The following is a 10,045-nucleotide window of genomic DNA, read 5'->3' as shown; positions in this document are numbered from 1 at the left end:
GCACACACAAGCAGCCACCACCTCTCCAGTCCCTGGTCCCAGCACTTCCCCCGAAAACCACAGAGAAAGTGGCCGTCACATCCTCCTGAAGGCTCATCCCCAGAAAGCCCAAGCAGGGGATTTCATTCTTCCAGGGCCAAGACTCCAACTTTCAATGCGTGCAAATATGACCTTGCTCTGTGAGGTCAAAGTCTTAGCCTTGTCCATTCCTGAGCCCCAATCCCCAGCCCCGAGGCTCAGGCTGGCTACATCTCTGGCTTCATTCAGTGTACCTAGGTGATAAAAAGCCCAGGTGGCCCTGTCCCACCCCCTCCATGCCTGCCTCAGCCATCTCCTGGTTCTGTCCCCACTTTCCAAGAGCCCGCAAAGCCCGCCTTCTCTAGGACGAGGCACAAGAATGGATTAGCTTTGCACCCCCTCCCCCAACTTCCCATGCTCCAGCAGTTCTTACCTGTGCCCTTCAGGTAGGGGAGGGTACCCCCGGCTGGGCTGCCCCACTGGAGCCTCTTTCCCTAGCACCCGGCTGACAGGCTCGGGAGGGAGGTGCAGAGACGGAGCAGGAAGACGCACCAGACAAGAGGCTGCTGAGAAAGTTGAAGTAGGTGTGTCCCAGCCCAGGAGGAGGAGGAAGAAAAAGGAGGTGGGAGAACTGAGGCGGATCATCCCCTCCTGCCAGCTCTCTGTCTCACGGAGAGGGAGGGAGGGAGCCAACTGGTTTGTGGCCCAGAACTCACGGTGGGGAATCGAGTCATGGAAAATGACGGCTGGAAAGTTGCTGAGAAATCAGGCCCATCTCCACCCCCCTTCTCGGCTTTACAGGGGGATAAACTGAGACCCTAGGCAGGTAGGACTTGCCCCTGGCAACACAGAGGCCAGGAGGGGACTGGGGAAAGGACCCAGGTCGCTTAGCTCTTGGGCCAGTGTTCTGTCCACTCTCCTCCCCCACACTACAGATCTGAGGTGACAATCAGCCATCCCTCCCACCATGGCTGGTTCAAAACCCTGGCGCTGCTACCTCCTAGCTCAGTCACCTTGGGTGAGCCTCGGTTTCCTTTTTGGAAAAGATGGAGATAGTAATAACTCCTAGCACACAAGGTTGTTATGGGGATTAAAGGAGATAAAGGCTGTTGGAAGGCACTTAGCAGAGAAAGTCTAAGGTAATCCTTCTTATTGTTATTAGCGGTGACTCCCTCCATAAGTGACTTAACCTCTCCAGGCTCTGGCTTCCCCATCTGTGAAATGGGGGAACAAGAATTTCTGCTTTGTAAGGTTGTGCTTTGTAAGGTTGTTCAGATTCATAAGATAGATAATGTGTGTAAAGTGCAAAGCACAGCACCTGGCATCTCTCTGGGAAACAAGATGTCTTAGTTTTGATGTATTTCATTTTATGGGGTGCCTTTCTGCTCTGGCTCCCCAAATAGTCCAATGTGTTCCTTGTGTTGAGAACCAGTGTTTTAAGTGAAGGGCAGACGACTTGGACAGGAATTAGTTCATTCTCTCTCTCTCTCTCTCTCTCTCTCACGGTCACATATTTTTTAGTTGTAGGATGCATTCATTTGCTTCTTTCTTGTGAGCACACACAGGTGAGGCCCTACACCTCCCCTTTTCCAGGCACGGGACCAGGCACTGGGGACATAGAGGTAAACGAAATAGCTCCTGCCCCACAGAGCTAAAATCGGCTCTGCATCAATCCTGTCCAATTCCTTCTCTTCCACCAGGTCCTGCAACCCCTCTGCAGATTCCCTGGCAATTCAGTGAGTCTCTGCTTGCACATCTCTGAGTCCCGGAAGTTCATTACCTCTTCCAACAGGTAAGTTCTGACTCTTAGCAGTTCTACCTGATGTCCAGCTGAGCAGCAACCCTTGCACCTTGTTAATAATCAAGAATTCTATCTATCTTTGTTTTTAGCTGTTACTATGAGCTATGTGACCCAAGGAAAATGACTGAAATTTGCAGAGTCTCTTTCCTTATCTGCTAAATGGGCTTACGACTGCTTGGGCCCCTCAGAACAGATCTGCTTCCCCTGCCATGTGACAAAAATTGAGGCCTGGTTCTGTGGTTAGGACTTGGTTTCTAGGAGTTCCGACTGGCCCTTGTGGATACGTCAAACCAGTAAGGTTCATGAGGCTCTTGGCTGTTTCCCAGCTCATGGGAGATAGTCATTCATGGAGCAGCTGCAGCCACTGCGCCCTTGAGAGTCTGTCCCCAGCTTTGGGGATGAGCACAGGTGTCAAGCAGGCCGCTGTGGTGTGTGGCCCACGATGTCCAGAGGCGCTCCCTACGAGAAAAGCTGTCCCTGGCCTTCCTCCCACACGCTGCCTCAGCCCTGGAGGAGAGGCCTAGGGGTTAGCAGAGTGAGGGGAGCCACCCTGATCAACTCCAGTGGGAAGGCTGACCTGGGCAATTATCCACTTGGCTGACTGCCGCCCAAGTCTCCTAGTCTGGGCCGGTTAGGAATTAACCTGAAGGAGGGTGGCTGGCCGGCCCACGGGCCCTTTGACTAGTCATGTGCAGAGTGGCAGGCGGCTGTCTTCCTTTGGGTCCCCATCCGAGCCCAGGCTGGCTTCTGGCCTGTCCAGAGCAGGGACTGTCTGCAGCCTGGGGTGGGAGGAAGCGGGAGATGAGTATCGGGAGGGATGGCAGAACCCCACATTCGTCCCCTCCTCTCCTGTTCCCCTGACCCTTCCCCCTGCTGGCGCCAGGACACAACTGGAAGATCCCCTGGCCTCCAGTCCCCCATTAACCAGGGAAATAGACCCCGTAAGTGTCCCCCAAGCATGCTGGGAAGCTTCTCATTCCTGAGCCCCTGCTCACAGCTTCCCAGTCATCTAAAATTGTACCTATTTGTCTTGGTACAGCCCATACGCCATGTCCCCTCTGAGCTTCCCATGACCATGCCCCGGACCTGAGTGAGAAGTATAATAATAATAAAAATAACAGCTAATCTTTATGTCAGGCACTGAACTCAGAACTCTGCAGGGATTATCCCGTTTCTCTGAACGCCAGCACATTGAATTAGGCACTGTTATCGTTTTCTATTGTTCAGATGAAGAAACTGAAGCTCCGCAAGTTTTCGTTACTGGCCTAAGGTCACTGGTCTAGGCTAAGCTGAGTTTCAAGCCCCATTCTGCCTGAGCCTAACCACGGGGCTGCGCGCTGGGTCCCTCGCTCCGCCCTGCAGGCCTCTGGCTGAACCTCCTGTGTGACCCTCTGCTCTGTGGCCTACTTCTGGATGCTCCTCTTTTCACTAAAAGCCCTGCCCCGGTCTATTTTAAGCTCCTCAGGGATGGATCTCTGTCTAACCCAGTGGTTCTCAGCCAGACTCCACAATGGCAACCCTAGGGGTGTGTGTGTGGGGGGGTGGGGCTGGCTTCTATAAATCCTGATGTCCAGGCCCCACCCCAGATCAATTACATCGCACTCGGGGGGAGGAGGGGCTGCATCAGTGTTACCACACAGGCACATTGTAGGCACTAGAAAGTATTTGACTCTGTTTCTCTAGCTCGATGAAGCAGGTATTGAACTCTGATCTTTAACCTCCAGCTCTGATGTTCTGAGGTTCTGACATTTTTCACAAGGATGCTAAGCTTCTAAAGAAAGACCTAGCAGGCAGGCTCTGTTCACTCGCCCAGCCCGCCTGAGCAAAGCTGTGTTCTCCTCTGGGGACTGGCTGCTTCTCCCTGCCTCCGAGGTTTCCCTGCGTTCACCATGGAGTAGAAAGTATAAAGGACGAGCCTGAGCAGTGATGAACACTCTAACCAGGTGGCCAGTTTCAGGGTGCCCATGGAGCCTAGATAGTATTATTTTCATTTTTAACAGACTGAACCCCTTTGATCCCTTCTGGGGCAGGCTAAAGGCTCAGGTTTATTCGGTGAAAATCACAGACACAAACCCTCAGAGACAGCCACGTGTGCAGGGTTGGCCTAGGACAGAGGGGGTGCCCAGGATGTGGAACTTTCAGTGCTATGACCGGAGTGGTCCCAGGGCACGGGGAACAGCTGGTCACCTTAGTGGAGTTGGCTGCTGGCTCACTGCACTACCCACACGTGCTGCAGACCCAGAAGAGATGCCCAGTGAGTGTGGTCCACCATGGAAGACCAGTCTCGAGAGAAGATTCATAGAATCATAGAGAGAAACTCATAGGAACAGTTGGCTGATGGACTGGTTACACTGAGACAATGTGCTCAATGAACACAAAATGCAAACTGGCATTTCCAGGGCCAGGGTCCCTCTGTCGTACTGCGTCGGCCCCGGGGAGGGTCACACAACAGGATGGCAGGGAGGCTGGGAGACAGGTACAGAGCGGAGCCCCCCTGGGGTCTGGCCTATGAACCTGTGGACCTGTGGACAGGGAAGGCTTCAGAGGCCCTGCTGTCAAAGGGATGTGATGCCTTTAAGAAGGATGAAGTCATCGGGGGCTGAGGCCACCTGGCTCCGTGAGGGCTGCAGCCTGCAGCCGAGAGGGAGAAACAGAAGGTGGAAAGCAGGTGGGTCGTGTGGGCTGAGCCTGGGATGTCAGCTCTGTGGCTGACAGACGGGACCCAGCAGGAGTGGGAACAGCCAGCCTTGGTGTTGCCTGGGGTGCCTGGGAATGTAATCAAACACTCAGCAGACCCGCTGGCCATGGGCATCTGGGCACCACCGGGCTCTCCAGCTCATCCTGACCCCCAGCTGGCAGCTCTGACAGGCTCCTGCCAGGAGAAGCGTCCGGCCTTGTTGGCCAGGCCGGTGAGCATGAGCTCATCTGCCGCCAATCCAGCCTGAAGTCGGCCTGCCCCAGGCTGGTGCTGGTGGGTGGGGCTCTGGTGCTGAGAGCTGCAGGAGCCAGGCTGGCCGGCTCAATAGCCTTGACTAGGTCACCCCAACCAGAAGCCTGGGAGATGGGAAGCCATTCTGAGGAGTTGAAACAAACCATCTGATGTTACCCCACCTTTAACTGCCCCTAGACTTGGGGCTCTGATGTAGCCCTTGCCCTGGGAACCAGTGCCCCTCCCATGTCCCCTTCTCCACAGCCACAAACTACATTTCTAGCATCATCTCCCATTTCTCCCTACTGTATAGTAACAACAATGATGACAATTGTAGTAATAATAACTAATATTTGTTATAATTTAAGAACTAGACAAGCATCATTTCATTTTAATCTGCAAATAGATGCCCTGATGAGGTACTGTTATCATCACTCTCATTTTGCTGAGGAATGAACTGAGAGTCAGAGAGGTTGAAGTGATCTGTCCGAGGTCATCCTACCCTTAAACGGTAGAGCCAGGATGTGGACTAAGTTTATGCAGCTCCAAAACCTGTGCTTTTAGCCCCTGCCCTAATGTTACGCTCCAATCAAATCATAGGATTTGGATCCATGGGCATGCCAGGTACAACCAGAAAGGCCTAGCACTTGGTTCAATGCTCTGCTGTCTCTGTCTTGCAAATCTCAATAACTTTTTTTTTTTAAAGATTTTATTGGGGAATTGGGGGTGGGGAACAGCGCTGGGGAATCGGGAAAGGGGAACAGACAAGTTGCTGTCCTTTTGTTCTTCAGTCTAGTTGTGGAGGACGGTGCTTCACTGGCCCATGTTGGTATTATCATTGCACTCTTCCTGGGTGAGGCAGATCGATCGCCGGCCTCTGGACGGCCACTCATGATGGCTCTTGGCAGCTCACACTAGCTGCTGGCTGCTCACGCTGGCTGCTGGCTACTCATGGTAACTTATGGCAGCCCACTGCAGCAGGGGCTGTACCCTACGCCATCACCAGCAACTCACGGCAGCCCAGCTCCAGGTTGAGCTGTTGTTCACCATCTTAGCTGTAGAGGGCAGTGTCACTGGCCCTCATGTAGGGGGATCCGAACCGGGGCCCTGATGCTCAGAACTGGTGTCCCAAGCCAGGTCTTAACCAATGCACCACTTGGCAGGCCCTCAATAACTTTTGAATAAGGTTCCCACATTGTCATTTTGCAATGGGACCTCAGATGATGTAGCCAGTTCTTCAGATCAGCTGCCTACTGCTCCCCAGCCTCAGCTAGTGCCTGGTCTCTACCCAGAATGCTATCCGGCCCACACCTACCTGGTCCCTCTCAAGGTTACCTGCTCAGAAGCGTCTGCTCATCTCCCCCAGCAAGCCTCCCCATGAAGTGCTAAGGATTCCGTGCCCTTGCAGAGCTCAGGTTGCTCTGGTCCGGTCTCGCAGGGAGGTCAGGACAGGATATCACTGTGTGGTCCTCATCCCCCTGGCTGCACTTGTCGGGGGGCCGTGGAGCACAGGGTGAGGGTTGGAGTTGACGTTAGGTGGATTCCAACCCATCTTGCAGCTGTGTGGCCTTGGAAAGTTACTTAATCCCTCTGGGAAACAGTTTCCTCATCTGCCAAATGGAGGTGGTAACAGTTCTTATCTTGCAGGGATTGTCATGATTAAAAATGGTGACGAATGAATCATTAAAACACTAAGCACTCTGCCTGCGGCAAAAACACCGTCATAGTTTTCTGGATCAGTTTGGAGTCTAATTCATCTATGATTTTCTGTAGCTCTTCACGTAATAGGTGCAGAGGATGGATAGATGTGAAATTGCTTTCATGTGTCACAATGTCACGCGTGTGGAGAACTAGAACATGGTTTTACAGATGAAGAAACTAAGGCCAAGTGAGATTTGCTGGCCTGTTCAGGGCCCCATAGCCCTGTCTCCCTCCCTCGGTACTTGGGTCCTGTTGGGTCGCTTCAAAGCCAGCAGAGCAGAGGCCCTCAGGGACAGGAGTCTGCTTTCTGCTGCCTGAATTCCGGAGGCCGCTCTGGCAGCCCGATCAGCCCTGTCTCCCTCGGCAGCTACATTCCAGACATTCTGCCCTGGCTAGAAAGAGGCTGGCCCTGAGGGAGGAAACCCCAGAACCTCTGCCTAGATGGCCACAGGGAGAGAGGCCAGGGTCTCCTGGGAGCAGGGATTGCTGGCCTCTCCGGGTTCCTCAGCACCCCAAGCTCTCCTCTACGTCCAGGCCTCAGACCCGCCCAAGGCCCCAAGGCTCAGGGAAGGTTGCTCAGGGAAAAAAGACTAGTGGCCAATAATTGTCTAACTTCAGACTTCGTAAGAATCTCTGGTGGGAGCAGGGGTGAGGTGTTAAAAATGCACATTCTAGGTCCTACCCCCCATCATGGACTGGCCCAGGAATGCATTTTTAAATGAGCTTCCAAGAGGATGCAAACACAGGTTTGGGAGTCACTGATTCAATCCACTGTGGAGATGAGAGATAAGGAAGCTGAAGTCAAGAGAGGGAAGGGATTGCTCACAGTCACCCAGAGACAAAGCTGTCCTAACAGGAGCCACAGCTGGAAACAGGAGGGGTTCAGAGGCAAACCGCACAAAGGCAGGGGAGTCCTGGAAGGGAAAAGCACTGAGAACAAGGCAGTTCAAAGAAAAGTTAGAAAGAAAGGCAGTATTTGCCCATTCTTCCCCCACCACCATCCTTGAGCCTTCTCCCCACAGAGGCTGCTAAGTGGCCTCACTCAGTGATGCCTGGAGCCCTAGCCTCTCACGCTCTGGTTCTGGACATCCACCTACCCCTCCTCCATCTCCGCTGTCCTAGTGGGTTTCCTTTTTGTGTCCCTGTGTACAAGGGACAGCACTGCTTGGACTGAAACATCCTGGGCTCAAGTCCCAACTCAGACACCATGCTGCTGTGTGGTCTTAGGCGAGTTCCTTACCCTCTCTGACTCTCAAGTTACTCATCTGTACAGGGGTGGACTAAACCAGCTTTTCTCAAAGTGCAGTTTCATGAATCGGCTCCACAGAAGCCCCCCAAAACTTTGCTAAAATGTAGATTTTCAAACTTCCAACCAGATAAAATGGGTGAAAACAGTGGAGCAATCTTTTTATTTAAATTTTGCATTTACACAAATAATACATGATGCATTTTCCTTATAAAATAATAAAACATTACATTTAAGGCTAAAGCCCTGTTTGCCACCATCACCAATACCTTCCCCAAAGGCAACCAATATAATCATTTAGGTGTGTAACCTTTCTAGGTATTTATGTTCATACATAAATGTACCAGTAGGAAATATATATTAATAGCATTCAAGGTTTTTGTTTGTTTGGTGCAGGGTGGTTGTTAAAAGAGCATCTTGTGTGTCTTTCTGCAACTTTCCACTCATCGTGTGTGTCAGGGTTTTTTCATGGAGTCCACTCTATGCTTCCAGCTCCCTGGGTCATTTGGGGGCTCATGCGAGTTTGAGGAACCTCTGAGTAGGTACGTTCTGATCTCACATCTCATGGATCTGATTTTAACATAGGGCAGGGCCAGCAGCAGGATATTTCCCAGAAATGAAGGAATGTAGGGCCTAATTGCAGTTTCCTTGACGCTTGGAGCTGGACCAGCTCAGATATTCCCTATCAAGCATGTGGTCCTCTGGGATCCAGCTAGGGGCCCCCACTTCCCTTCCCTTAGAACTCTCAGGGCCATTCCCTCCCTCTCCTGCCAGTCCCTAGTCAACCTGCTGTCATCTGTGCAGGCAAGGTTGGCTCAGGCTCTGCCTGCCACCCAGAAGACAGGCCCCCTTGGCTCTCGATGGGACTTGACTGGTTCGACTTGGTGAGACCACCCGTAGTTTCCTAATACCTTTTCTCTGGGGACCTTGAAGCACACACCACCTGGCTCCGTGGGGAACGCAGGAGCTGTCTGGGTCCAAAGTACTGACATTCTCTTCACTGTCCTCCAGACTCTGCCACAGCTGTGGGACCTTGGGCAAGCCTCTCTCAGGGCTTCCTTCTCTCTATCTGTAATGAGGTTGTACTCATTAATTTCTATGCTTGGAAAGAGCATCTAGTAAGAAAATCTATGCAAGATTAGTTGAATGAGTAAAAGTTGAAAAGTCCGTTCCAACTCTCAAGGACTGAATTCAAGCCAACCCATGGGAACAAAATGCTTCCCATGTGCATGGCCCTAGACTGGGACCTGAGGGATGGAGCCCTAGAAAAGACAGGGTCCTTTGCCTTTGAGCTGCAAACAGCCTAGTTGGGGGGGGAGGTGGGGGGGCATCTAGTCATTCGTTCAATCAATATTTCCCTGGAGTCTAGCATGGAGTAGGAATGCAGCCAGGTCAAGGCCCTCAAGGAAGGACGAGGGGCCCACTCCCAAGTGATCAGGGAAGAGTGTGATAAGGAGAGAGGCAAGTAGAGATCATGGCCACACAGACTACGGGTCCTGCAAAGAGGTCAGAGGAGAAAGCGTCAGCAGGGAGATGAGGTATATGGAGAGTGGAAGCAGGAGATGCATGGGAGAGCATGTGACACATGACAGGCTCTGAATAAATGTTTGCTACATTGAATAGATAGGTTGTTATAGAGACAAAATCATGATGAATGTGTGTTACACAGATAACAGAAACAAAGCTATGAAAGTCAGTTAGCGGTGCATGGGTGGATGGACACGTGGCTGGGTAAATGGATGGATGGATGGGATGAATGATGGGTGAATGGATGGGTGAGCAGGGGGACAGGCAGATAGCCTTGATTCAGGATCATTGGATTTTGGGTCAGATGTCCCAGTTTGGCTTGGGGCCCTTCTGCTTACTGACTCTTACTGACCAGGTAACCATGAGGCTTTTGTGCTGAAAACAGGGATGATCAGTCCAGCTGCCACCTTCCCCAGGAAATTATGAGAATTGCCTGAGATAGATGAGCGGGAGCTCGGTATAAAAGCTGTATGCAATTGTCAGAGGACAGTAGTTAGAAGCAAATCTAAAGGACTCCTCTATTCCAGATACACGTTAATAGGACAATGCAAGAGATTCCGAACTGGTATATAAAGAGTGAGTGACGGAGGAGTAGATGCAGGAGCTGGGCTTTATGTGATGCAACAGTAGACCGTACTCCATCAAGTGACGGCTGAGCAAACCGAGGGCCTGATGTTTTGGGGCTGCCTGAGCTCAGTGTCTGGCTTACTCACTTTTTTTTTTTTAAAGATATTTATTGGGGAATTGGGGGGATGGGAACAGTGCTGGGGAATTGGGGGAAGGGGAACAGACAAGTTGCTGTCCTTTTGTTCTTCAGTCTAGT

At 51.9% G+C, this 10,045-nt stretch overlaps 2 protein-coding genes across 2 annotated transcripts in view; one reads left to right on the top strand and one right to left on the bottom strand.

Moving 5' to 3' along the window:
• FAT2 (FAT atypical cadherin 2) overlaps positions 1-615 on the bottom strand; it is a 93,621-nt gene extending 93,006 nt beyond the window's left edge. Inside the window, exon 1 of the mRNA XM_019627226.1 lies at positions 452-615. The gene's annotated coding sequence lies outside the window, so the exon portion shown is untranslated. The remainder of the gene's footprint in view (positions 1-451) is intronic.
• The window catches only part of SLC36A1 (solute carrier family 36 member 1), a 149,240-nt gene extending 147,430 nt beyond the window's left edge, over positions 1-1,810 (top strand). The window contains exon 11 of the mRNA XM_019627235.1: positions 1,719-1,810. Coding sequence (XP_019482780.1) covers positions 1,719-1,780 — 62 coding nt within the window. The 3' untranslated portion in view covers positions 1,781-1,810. The remainder of the gene's footprint in view (positions 1-1,718) is intronic.
• Positions 1,811-10,045: the final 8,235 nt, after the last annotated feature.

This window comes from Hipposideros armiger, unplaced genomic scaffold (assembly GCF_001890085.2).
Source record: "Hipposideros armiger isolate ML-2016 unplaced genomic scaffold, ASM189008v1 scaffold_725, whole genome shotgun sequence".
NCBI lineage: Eukaryota > Metazoa > Chordata > Mammalia > Chiroptera > Hipposideridae > Hipposideros > Hipposideros armiger.
Note: the sequence above shows the minus strand (reverse complement) of the source record. Positions and strands in the feature narration are given on the sequence as shown.